Source organism: Sus scrofa, chromosome X (genome assembly GCF_054392235.1).
Source record: "Sus scrofa isolate SSC_HxYL_T2T_F1_AM1 chromosome X, Sscrofa_HxYL_maternal_Yorkshire_Landrace_v2.0, whole genome shotgun sequence".
NCBI classification, from domain to species: domain Eukaryota; kingdom Metazoa; phylum Chordata; class Mammalia; order Artiodactyla; family Suidae; genus Sus; species Sus scrofa.
The window spans coordinates 105,152,018-105,164,822 of NC_139401.1; the positions used below are offsets into that span (position 1 = coordinate 105,152,018).

General features: G+C 37.6%; 1 protein-coding gene across 9 annotated transcripts in view; it reads left to right on the top strand.

The window, feature by feature from the left end:
• PLS3 (plastin 3) overlaps positions 1 to 12,805 on the top strand; it is an 86,222-nt gene that overhangs the window by 38,405 nt on the left and 35,012 nt on the right. For 5 of the 9 annotated variants that reach the window (XM_085008260.1, XM_085008264.1, XM_085008258.1 and 2 more), the window contains exons 2-3: positions 3,861 to 3,944; positions 7,326 to 7,409. In XM_085008260.1, the coding sequence (XP_084864386.1) occupies positions 7,337 to 7,409 (73 nt within the window). In that variant the 5' untranslated portion in view covers positions 3,861 to 3,944; positions 7,326 to 7,336. Of the gene's footprint in view, positions 1 to 3,860; positions 4,527 to 6,581; positions 7,410 to 12,805 lie in introns of all 9 variants that reach the window. The other 4 variants (XM_085008266.1, XM_085008259.1, XM_085008263.1 and 1 more) reach the window with 2 other exon arrangements.

Sequence of the window (12,805 nt, forward strand, 5' to 3'; positions counted from 1 at the left end):
GCTTGAATATAAATGAATCAGTGCGTGAATATGATAGACATTCAAGTTGAAATATTCTAAAGTCTTTTGGAAGCACTAGAGCTTGAGTAATTATCGCAAGAGCCTTTAGCTCAGAGTGATCTTTAACTCAGAGTGTTGCATGCCCATCTGACCTGGAGACTCGTGTTGTTGACTTACCTACCAGGGAGGAGGCAGGGCGGCAGTTTCTGTTGGTACCGGTAGGTATGTGGAGTGTGGGTGTGCCAAAGCACTGCCTGTTTTGGACAGGGGAAGGTGACAGATACACAAACACAAATAATGTATTGTTCCATGTTTTGTCCACCCTCTCCTCTTCATGTGATGAGCTTACCAGCTTAAGTATGTGTGGCCAGATCTCTGATGTAAGTTGTTAGGTTCACTTTCCCAGTTCTATTTACCTGGCATACTAGTGGCTGGATCATGTCTATGGCAGCCATCCCCTGCTTTTATCTTTTAGTTGCTTTCAATTTCAAGGGAAAAAAAAAAGTTCATAATCAACTCTTGATTATCCATGGTCGAGTTTCCCATTTTGTGTGCCTTGCCTCCTGACCCATGTGGTTCTGAATGACACACAGTAGTAAATAGATTGTCAGCTGCATTCCTAAAATGACTCACCTTAGGGGATGAAAACAAGCACCCCCCCCCCCCATCTCCATCAAATACCTTTTAGAATTTGAGTAATAGTTTCAGGTAGTTGTAGGTACACCTTTCTCAGCAAAGATTTATGTTCAGGGTTTAAGTATAGTTAAATGAGCCAGTGGAGTGGTTTCATAATTGCCATAGTGTTAGTCAAACTCTGTAATTAGGGATGACTTCATAGGCATAAGATTCCTCCGTGGGTGACGCCCTGAATTCAGACCCAGTTGTACACCATATCCTTTTAAGACAAAACAAACAAACAAGGTTTTGTTTGCTTTTGTTTCATTCCCTTATTTGAAAATCTGTTTTCCTATGTCTCAGATGGTTAGGGAGAGAGAGGGTTGGTTTGCTTTTTTCCTGCTGCTTTCCCTTTATAGAAAAAGACAGGCTTAGGAGCTAGAGACGAAACAGAATTGGGGACAGATCAAAGTGCTTTGCAGATGAGAGAATTCAGAAAAATGCAGAGACTTTGGAAACTTAATTTTGATTGGTATTTCATTTGGCTAATTTTAAATGAAGGGAAAATATATTCTTTCTTCTCCTTTTTTTTTTTTTAAATATCAGTTTCCTCTCTCTCTCCATGTAAATAAAGTACATTTTTGTGGGAAGACAGACTGGGGAAAAGGACACATTTCAACACATTTCAAAAGTTAGACTATCTTTTTGCCTACCAGTCCACATACCGTGTAACTGAGGTTATACTTTTTACCTCTTCACCTTTTATTTTGCATTGCTTATTAAAAAAAATACGCAAAGTAGGAGGAATGTGACAATATTGACAAGCTGTTAGCTTTTTTTTTTAAAGTGGACCTGATGGAATGTAAAAATTGTATTTTTTAAAAAATCTCCTGGCCGTTCTTCAAGTTGTGTTTAGAAACTGGCCTTAAGCAGGAGCCAGATTGAGTCATGGGCAAAAAGTGGCTGACAGGTTTTTGTTAGTCCCATCCTTCTTAAGTTACTTTGACTTAAAGGCTTATAATTTTTATATATGAAGGAGATCTGTTATACTCTGTAGTCAATAATTATAGGGCAAATGACATAACTTTTCATATATTCCATTTAAAAGGTTCTTAGTAGAACTTATGCCTTATATTTATATGGCCTCTCGCAATTACTTAGGCATTGATTTATTCCTCATCTTCTTTCACTAAGGATTTGAACTTGCTGTATAATACTTTATAGTTTACAATGTGCCTTCACATGCCACCTTTAATCTTCATGAGGACCCTGGAGAAGTAGGTATTATCATCGCTGTTTTCCAATGAGGAAACAAACTTAGATTAAATAAACACACTCATAGATGCAGGGCTAGGAGATAGCAGAGCCGGCACTAATTTACATTTTCTGATTGCCCATCTCATAGTTTTCCTGTCATAACAATACTCCATCTGTGGGTGGGGAACAAGTTTGCAGCAAGTGCTCACTATTGAATCAAGGTGTCTACAGGGCCATAATGACGTCAGATCCTCCGTTTTGCTTTTTAAACCCCGTCTGGGATGTTTTACTTGCTTTGAGAGGAAAATGGCCTAAAGTACAGTGAATGCCCCATGAAGAAGGATAAGGCTGCTTTTAGTAATTTTAATTTATAGCAAGTTTTCTAGGAAACTAGAAATACAAATTTATCTAATGCAAGGTTTCTGCAAACTCTGATGCTCTTCCCTAAATTATTTAAATGTGATATTTTCTCCCAAGATAGTACTTAATTGCTTGATTTTCCTAAAGATTCCATCAAGCACCTTTGAGTAGTCTTAAGAACAAACCTTTTTTTATGCATAGTGGGGAAAAAATCTGCACTCAATAGCCTATTTAAATATTGTAGTTTATATCAACTGAAGTTGATATGGTAAGCCTTTTAAATTTCACTTTGTATTTCTTTGTTTTAGTTCAGGTACTTCAGGGTAGCATTTATTTATTGACTTTCAAGTAATTATAAGTAAATGAAGTTGAGATAAGTGAGAGACTCCAAAATGAAACTGTTTTGTTATCCCGGACCAAACAGTTGTTTTGGAAATGTGTGTTCCTACTCTTTTTATTTTTGTTCAGTTGTGCCTTTTCATGTCTCCTGCGGATGAAACATCTGAGCTATAGGTGTAAGAGTGGTCACTGTAGACTTTTATTATGGTAATTAGACAGGAATAAGAAATTAGAAAACTTGATATATTTGGGGTTTTTTTTCATGCAGTGTTGTATTAATATTTTTTAAGTAAACAAGTACCTTGAAATCATTTCCATGAGATCTAAGTATTTCCTAATTTTGTGGGAAGAGCAAAAGTACTACTTTTGTGACCTGCCTGAGGTGGAATTAATAATCCTTAGAGTCTCTAGAGTCTTTCCCCTTCTCTATCTTTTATTACAGCCACTGATTTACTTTGTGCCAAATTGTAATTATCTACGTCTTTGTCTTCCCCAGATTGTAAATTCCTTGGCAGGAACTAGGCATATAACAGATGCCTAATATGTCAGTAAAATTGTACGAGGTTAAAGGTGTGTGTGTGTTGGGGGCGGGGCATAAAGAAGAGGAAAAGAGGTGTCTGTCCTTTTCAGCTGCCTGCAAAGGAGTGAAGTGGGAAGGATTGAGTCAGAACCTGCTGGTCAGCAGGGGTGCGTGAAGGGTGCAGTCGGTAGGGCAGGGGTGTATCTCTAGAACCGTGTTTGTCTGATTCTTTGTATAGAAGTGATACAGTTGTATGAGAATTAAATTGTCTTTTAAAAAAAACCCTCACATACTTTATGTTTTAAAAATTTATTGGAGTATCGTTGACCTCCAAAGTTGTGTTAGTTTCAGGTGTACAGCAAAGTAAGTCAGTTATACATAACCTTTAGATTACTATGGACTCACAAATTGCCCAGACGCTCTTAGAAAGGACTTTTAGAAATAAAGGCAAGGCCACATGTTTTAGATTTTCTGAGACAGTCTCATTTCCAGACTTTCCGTGCCATTGTTCTGCATGGCATAGTCACTGAAGATGGGCAATAATTTTGTATTGAAAACATGATTACTTTAAAATATATGTAAAGAAAATCTCAGTAAATCCTATATAGTATTTGTAATCAGAAGTGTTGAACATCATATTGGCAAAATATAGAATTTTTTTAAGCATTGTCATTAGGTTGCAGCTTAGCTTATGAAAAATCCTTTTTTACTTTTAATCTTGAAAATGATTGCCTTTGTATCTAACTGAAGACCTTTCTTTACCTTATAGAGCCTGAGCCTGTTCTGAAAAGTGTTTTTACACAACTTACCTACTGAGACATTTTCTGTCTTTAGTGACGTTTTAACACCATAGGTAAGAAAGTTTTATGAGCAGACAAGTTCTGTTTTATGTTTTTAAAAATCTGTTTATATTTTATTTTTAAAAATATGAGTCATTATGAATTTGTGTTGCGTTATGGTGGAAACTTAGGTCGTAAGTATCATACAGTCATTTTAAAACTTCCCAGGGATTTGAGAGACCTGAATTTAAATGCCAGGTCCATGGTCCTTTGAGACTAGGCTATCTAATAAGGAAAAAAAGGGGGGGGTATGAATATTTACCTCATAAGCCTGTTATGAGGGTTCAGGGAATTGCTAGAAATATGAATTTATCTAATGTAGGGCTTAGCACATACTTGTTGAATGGATGAATTTACGAAAGTATTATTTTATTGAGTCCCTTACTCTGTGCCTAGACCTGTGATAAGTTCTAGAAGTGAACTAGCTCTCTTGAGCTTCTCTGTACTAGGTAGTAGGCATCATTACAAAATGATGAGTTAGCAAATCATTTTTTTAACTTTTAATAAAAATGTCTAGGAGTTCCCGTCTTGGCTCAGCAGTTAGCAAACCCGACTAGCATCCATGAGGATGCAGGTTCGATCCCTGACCTCGCTCAGTGGGTTAAGGATCCGGCGTGGCCGTGAGCTGTGGTATAGGTTGCAGATGCTGCTCGGATCCCGCATCGCTATGCCTTTGGTGAAGGCCATTGGCTACAGTACCGATTGGACCCCTAACCTGGGAACCTCCATATGCCGCAGGAGTGGCCCTAAAAAGAAAAAAGACCCCCCCCAAAATGTCTAAAAGGGATAAATATAAGTTCTCAACTTTGTATTTTGTATAGTTTATGAAATTTAACACAAAGACACTTTTTTTGAAAAGGCAACAACACATTTAGGGCTGTGAAACTATTCTGTATGATACTATGAAGGTATCAAAATGCAGAATGTGTACAATGCCAAGAGTGAACCTGAAGGTAAACTGTGGGCTTTGGATGACAGTGTCAATGTAAACTGTGGGCTTTGGATGACAGTGTCAGTGTAGGTTCATTGGTGGTAACAAATGTTTCACTCTGATGGGAGGTTGGTAAGGGTGGAGGCTGTACATGTGCATGAGGGCAAGAGGTATATGGGAACTGAATTCCCTGTGCTTTCTGCTCAGTTTTGCTGTGAATTGTTCTAAAAAGTCAAGTCCTTCAAAAAGATCAAGAGAGAGAGAGAAAAAGGCAACACATAATCATTTTCATTTCCTTCCATCCAAAAATTGTTAATAGGTTTAGATGTGGGGATTTTCCGTTGTGGTACAGCCCTCCTTTCTCTCTTGCAGGGCTCGGTCACATTTTTCTGTAAAAGTCCAGATCATAAATTTTGTGTGCCAGGAGGCAAAATAAGAATGTTGTATTATTAATATCAAGGATTTAAATGTTATTTTCACAAATTTTTACTGATAAAATTTAAAATATAATAATACCTGAGTAATTTTTTTTTGTAATACAAATCTGAAGAGAAGAATGGAATTTGTTCTTCTGGGATAACATTTCCATTAATTGAAGTTCAAATATTTGACTGTAAATGTTTATCTGTAAAAACCATACTTAGCTTGGGAGTCGTACAAAAATAAGCAGTGGTCCACATTTAACCCACAGGCTATAGTTTGCCAAACCCTATCTTACTGGCTATGTAGGTAAAATAGGGCCAAATCAAAAAGAGTATAAGCTTAAGTAATATTAATAAGTCATGTGCACAAAGATGTGTTGATTAGCGTGCACTTGTATTTCTGTATCCAAACCAAAAATAACTTGTTTTTTTGGTTGATTCCTCCCTTAATGGGAATGATTGATAGCTGTCAGCGTGCTGTCTGAAAATCAAGTTTCTTTGCAATGCATGATTTTTTAATGGTTAAGTATGTGAGGTGATGGATGTGTTAACTTTATTGTGGTCATCATTTATTTATATATCTATAAAATCATTACAGTGTAAACTTTCAACTTACACAATATTATGTTACTTATATCTCAAAAATGATAGAAAAAAAATGTAAATAGCCAGTAAGATAGACAGATTGATAAATAGACGGGGAGATATAGATAAATGCTGAATGGAAAAATTAAATTTTACATGAATCTTTGGACACATAATTATGACTTAGTTTTGGCACATACGACCAAGAATTTCAGTCATTGCTGTGTCCCTTGCCTGTTTTTTACACTCTTTGAACATAATGTAAGAGTTTGTTCTTGAAAGGAAGATTCTGGATAACTTTTGGTATATGATGACATCTCATTTGTTTCCTTATGGCTGTAGGTAGAAATATGGAAACCTGTTGAGGTGGTTTTAGTAGTTTGCATTTCTGTCTAAATCATCCCTAAGATGAGAGTTCGCCGGAATGCTTGTAATATATTCATCACAATTTTTTTTGTCTTTAGAAATTTTCCTCGCTGTGTAAGTTTTAGGTGAATGGCCTAATGATTTTGTTTGTTTGTTTGTTTGTTTGTTTTGTCGTCTTTTTGCCTTTTCTAGGGCCGCTCCCGCAGCATATGGAGGTTCCCAGGCTAGGGGTCGAATCGGAGCTGTAGCCACCGGCCTACGCCAGAGCCACAGCAACACAGGATACGAGCCGTGCATGCAACCTACACCACAGCTCACGGCAACACCTGGATCCTTAACCCACTGAGCAAGGCCAGGGATCGAACCCACAACCTCATGGTTCCTAGTCGGATGGATTCGTTAACCACTGCGCCACGACGGGAACTCCGGCCTGATGATTTTATTTACATACATCATAAAGTGATTGTCACAGTAGGTTTAGTGAACATCCATCATCTCATATAGATACAAAATGTTAATTCTCTTGTGATGCGAACTCTTAGGATTTACTCTGATAACTTTCAAACATAACATGCAGCCGTGTTAGTTATGTTTATCATGTTGTACATTTCATCCCTAGTACTTATTTATCTTATAACTGGAAGTTTGTTACCTTCTGCCTGCCTTCATCCAGTCCCCTCCCCCACCCTGCCACCCCACCTCGGGTAACCACAAATCTGATGTCCTTTTCTATGAGCTTATTTGTTTGTTTATTTGTGATTTTTTTGAAGTACAATTGACCTATCACACAATGTTCGTTTCTGTTACTCAGCACAGAGATTCGGTATTTCTGTACATTTCAAACTGATCACCAGGATAAGTCTAGTTATGTCACCATACAAAGATATTACATAGGTATTGGCTATATTCGCCACATTGTACATTTCATACCAGTGACTCTTATTTTGCAACTGGAAGTTCGTACCTCTTAATCTCCCTCACCTATTTCTTTCCTTTCCCCCATCCCCTCCCCTCTGGCAACCACCTGCTTGTTCTCTGTATCTATGACTTATTTCTGTTTAAAGTCTTGAAACTTTTTGGTTTCTCTTTAGATCTTCTTTAAATGGATGAGATGGCTACCACCCAGATTTCCAAAGATGAGCTTGATGAACTCAAAGAGGCCTTTGCAAAAGTTGGTAAGTTTTTTTTGTGGCGTAACTACAGTAAAGCACTTTGATTTTGGCCCTAAATCAAAGTTTTTTCTCTAAAAAATAATATGAATGGTTAATCATGAACCTTAGGGCAAGGTAGTTAAAATCAGTGGGATAAAGTTTTAGAAGCTACACGTTAAACCATGTTATTCCTAATTATATCTAGTATCTAATATGGTCAAAGGTTTTTAGCCCAGGGTGCCAGTCTTTAACTGGGGGCTGCTGTTGCTCCTGAAACTTTTAGACAAATTTTGTGTTGTTACTGTATTTCGTATATCATATTTTTCTGAGGAGAAGATTTGTAGCTTTTGTGGTGTTCCCAAAGGGGATATATGAGCCCTGAAAATGATAAGATCCTTTAGATGATGTTTTGCCTTTCCTTAATTAGCTTGTGTTTATTGCCTTTTTCATGAACTCTCTGTGCCTTTGGATAATGCAGACTGTTTGACCTTCTGAAATTAAATTAGTGTCCATATAAGATATGAAGGATTAGCATGCCATTTGATTTAATCCTTTATCATCATATAACATGTCTTTGGATTTAGCAGCCATGGGTGCAGTTTATAGTATTTACATTCCAAATTTCAGTGCTCAGGCCATGTCAGTAGAAGATAATGAGAAAACAGGTAAGACCTGATTATTGATGTGTGTACTCACAAGTCAGCATGGGCTTAGAGAGGGAGACTATTACTATTTGGTATCCCCTTGATGAAAGGGTATAAAGTTAAATCATAATGATTTGTTATTTAAATCAGAATCTACTCTTTGACCTGTGTTAAAAATCCCATTAACGGGAGTTCCCATCGTGGCGCAGTGGTTAACGAATCCGACTAGGAACCATGAGGTTGCGGGTTCGGTCCCTGGCCTTGCTCAGTGGGTTAAAGGATCCAGCGTTGCTGTGAGCTGTGGTGTAGGTCGCCGTCACATCTCAGATCCCACGTTGCTGTGGCTCTGGCGAAGGCCGACGATTGGACCCCTATCCTGGGAACCTCCATGTGCCACGGGAGCAGCCCTAGAAAAGGCAAAAAGACCAAAAAAAAAAAAAAAATCCCATTAACGAAAAGTGAAGAAGCATATACATCTCTATTTCCATCCATTTATGAGCACCGTTCTCTCTGAAGCCATTCAGTAACACAGTATGCCTTGTGAAAAATAATGACCCCCCCCCCCCGAGCCAGAATGACCATTCATACTTCCATCAGAATTCTACCTGGGAAAAAAATTGAATAGTCCTGAATCTAACACAGTTTTGTGTGTGTGTATGAAAAAAAAGGCAGTCAGTTAATTTGCCGTAGATGCCACTTACTGTAAGAAGAGTACTACTCAGTCTAATATTAAATTAATTATGAAAAAACAGCAGGTGATTTCTTTTTTTTTTTTTTTTTTTTTGGTCATTTCTTGGGCCGCTCCCGCGGCATATGGAGGTTCCCAGGCTAGGGATCGAATCGGAGCTGTAGCCACCGGCCTACGCCAGAGCCACAGCAACGCGGGATCCGAGCCGCGTCTGCGACCTACACCACAGCTCACGGCAACGCTGGATCGTTAACCCACTGAGCAAGGGCAGGGATCGAACCCGCAACCTCATGGTTCCTAGTCAGATTCGTTAACCACTGCGCCACAACTGATTTCTTGATTGTAATGCAAGACTTTTTAAATCATGTTATTCTGTAGATTGTAGATTCTGGAGATTGTTCTTGTCATAATTATTTCAGGATCATATTTCCTTTGAACCTTCCATCATATTCATCTTTCATTGTTGGGGACAGCCTAGTTTGTTTATCTATAAATAGAATTTTGGGGTGGGGACCTTATTATTGCTATTGTTTAATCTTTAAGGCCTCACCTCCTCAAATCAATGTTTATTGTTGAACATAGGCTTTGTTCTCATGTGTAGCATCTCAGAAATATGTGTGTGCAATATTTTTTAAAAACTAAAGCTAATTCAAATATTGTTTACCTGATGGCACTGGAATACTTTTATCAGCAAAAGAGCTTAATTGTTCCTTTAAAGTTTAATGATATGGAGTTGACCAGTTATGTCCAAGGAGGAAACAGGGCTAAATTGGACTAAGTGAGGGATCAATTAGAGCCTGGACTGCAAAAAAGGGCAATTGTGGAACTACTGTCACACTTTAAATCATACATCTTGGAGGATTTAGGGTAGGCAAAGACCTTCCCAGAGGTGGGAGATTGGGCCATATGTCTTATGGAAGCCCTACAAGGCATATATATTCCTCAGTAGGAATTCTGGAGTCCATGGAAGTGACCTGGAAAAAGAAAAGAGAACTGAATAGATGAGTTTTCTCACCAGGCGATGGGCTGTTATTTCATACCACCTAATATCCTTCTAAGTACCATCAGAGGTGTACACGACACGCTAATAGATCCTCAGATTTAAGGGCACTGAAGTTATGAAGTAGGGGTAGGGGCTCCCTTCACCAACAGTGTTTCTGCCTCCTTGAGGGAGACATAATTTCCCTTGCATATACCGAGTATAATATTGAAAAATATAATTTAGGAAAGAATATTCAAAAAAATTTTTTTAAATAAAACTAATTAACTTATTAAATAGTTTTGTTTTGTTTTGTTTTGTTTTGTTTTTTGGTTTCACCCACACCATGCAGAAATTGCCTGGCCAGGGATTGAACCTGTGCCAAAACAGTAACCAGAGCCAGCAGTGACAACACCAGATCCTTAACCGGCTGAGTCCAAAATTTCTGCCTCTTCTACATATTAATCGTCTGTATTCCCCCTCAGTGTCTAGCTCACTGTTGGCTCACATGTGAAGTTTTCAATAAATAAATAGTTGATTGACTGAATCCCAAGGAACTATTCTCTTTTCATGTATTGGGACTTTGTCGTTATCAACTGGAAACTCAAAGGATCTTTGTTAATGAAGGTTTTCATCATGGCAGAATTTATTGTTAAGGCTTTGGCTATTACAGCATAACACATAAAATTTATATTTTTCAGCATATTAAAGGCTTGTGTATAGTCTGTCTTTTAGAAGAGTGTTTGAGACCCCAGTTACCTGAATCTTTTGATTTTCCTTTAAAATCTTTGTGGTTTTTAGTTCTTATTTACAGAGCCCTCAGGCAGCTGTCAAAGGTGTTATGGAAATCCTTTTTTTTTTTTTTTTCATTTAGGAAACTTGATTTTAAAAACAATCTCTATAACTTATTTTCCTGACTAGGACAATTCTTTCTTATGGCATAGAGAGGGGAGAGGACAGAGGACTACTTTGTCTCAGTTCAGTTGTGACAAAATATGGAAATCATTATATGATTTTTTCCCCCATCTATTAACAATAATAGCCTTGATTATCTCTTTAGAAATTCACCACAATCATAGTGTGTGGAAAAAAATCTCTGTAATTACCACTAACCATAGGTTTTGTTCAATCAATTAATAGTCCTTTGAAACTCTTTACCAGCAATAAATAGGGTATTAAAATTTAAAGTTCTCCTTTCACTTACTTTCTGCACCTGCTTAGTGTTAAGTTCTGAGCAGTATATTTTCATTTAATTATTTTCATTTTCTCAACGTTTGTTTCTAATATTTCCCACTGGAATAGCAAGAAGCCTTGGTGCTCATTTTTTCCTACTTCATAATGTTTCTGTTTTAATTTAAATACTGCAGTGCTGCATAAGTTCTTTCTAAAGAAGAATACATAAAATTTTTCAGAACATTTAGGAAGTAAATATTTTACCAAGTAGAAAGTGCCCTTTATATTCTGAGGCTTTAATCTTGTTATGGAAGCTAGAGGTCATTTGAATGATTACTTGTCATAAAGATAAATTTGTGTAATGTAAATCTTTTCAGAGTGCCTTCAGTCCAGCAAACACATCTGACTTTTTTCTCTCCTAAGCAATAGCCACTGAGCTTTTTTTTTAAAAAAAAAACAAAAAACCCACAAGTTCAGCACTTTTGAAATGAAAGAATAATGGGGTTTCATAAATGACTAGCAGTAGTGTGGGTATATTCCTTTGAGGCTGCCCACGAAACTCAGGCCAGAAAATTTTGGTCATGGTGATTGTAGCTGTACCAGATTTTCTCATCTCAGGAAGTCATTTCAAATTACTTGATATTCTCCAGTATACTAAAACCACATCAGGATGATGCCGCAAAAAGCATGGTGGTTTTCGTTTAATTCACTTGAATTCAAGAAAACGACACCAGTGCATATTTGTTTAATTATGCCTTAAAAAATAAAAACTACAGCCCAACCAAAAAAATAAACAAACCAGTGCTCTTTCACTGTGCCATCTGGTTAATTATCGATGGAGTATTAGAAGTGAAGGTCTCAGAGTATCTGAAAACCATGTTTTGACGGTGTGGAAGACAGGAGTACCGATATGGGGGGAGGTAAGAGCAAGAGCACACACGTGTGAGAATGTGTGTGTGTGTGTATTTTTAAAGTGGGAGGATGGTAGCTGGTGGGAAATGATGGCCAGACTGCTGGAAATTTTTCCTTGGAAAACAATTAATAGACAACATTTTTGATTGCCTTCTCTCAGCCCTCTGACCTTGTCCAGCCTTTAGCTGTACTTGACCTCCACCTTTGGGGATCCACTATTAGGGTGAACTCTTAGGTCACAACCTCTAATCTACCCTTAGCTGGGACTCATTAAGCTGCCTCTTGTAGGTATTTGCTGGAATGAGGTATCTCAAAAGGTATAGGCCGTGAAAGGCAAAACCTGTGTTTAGCTAAGCATCTGGAGATGTTTAGCAGCTGCCTTTTCTAAAGTTTTAATGCCTAATGAAAGCTCGACTTTATTGCCTAGATCTTAGGTTAGAGTATAATCTAAATTCTTCTGCACAAGTCTTTTGGCTGAGTCTTTTAAATTAATATTTTGTGTGCTTTCTTAGGCAGTGAGGATCGTGTGTGTGTGTGTGTGGTGTGTGTAACCCATCGTTAGATAGATATAAATTCCTTTTGTTATTTTTTTTTTAGTGCAAAAAACTTGTGGAATATATTGGTTAAACTAAATGAAACTTTTAAACCCAGCTTTTCTGAAAGGATGTGCATCTGCACTTGGTTTTCTTAAGTCCTAACAAGCACTGACCATAGTGGCTTAGTTAGTATTAAAGAGGTTGCATGTGTATTGCAGATGAGGACACATATGCAACCTCTTTGTAAAAAAGACAGTAGATTTAGGCAGATTCGAGGACAGATAAAGCAACACACACACACACACAACCTGGGGGTCAAAGGAAATCCAAGTCTTTCTCACTGTCAGATTTATAAGACAAAGTAGCACCCCAAAAGATGTGTTTGAAGTGATAGATTGCATCACATACCACCTGCACATGGGCAGTGTAAAACAGCAGCTAAAATCAAAACCACTTGAATTCTGGCTCAGCTTTCTCCAGACAAGTAC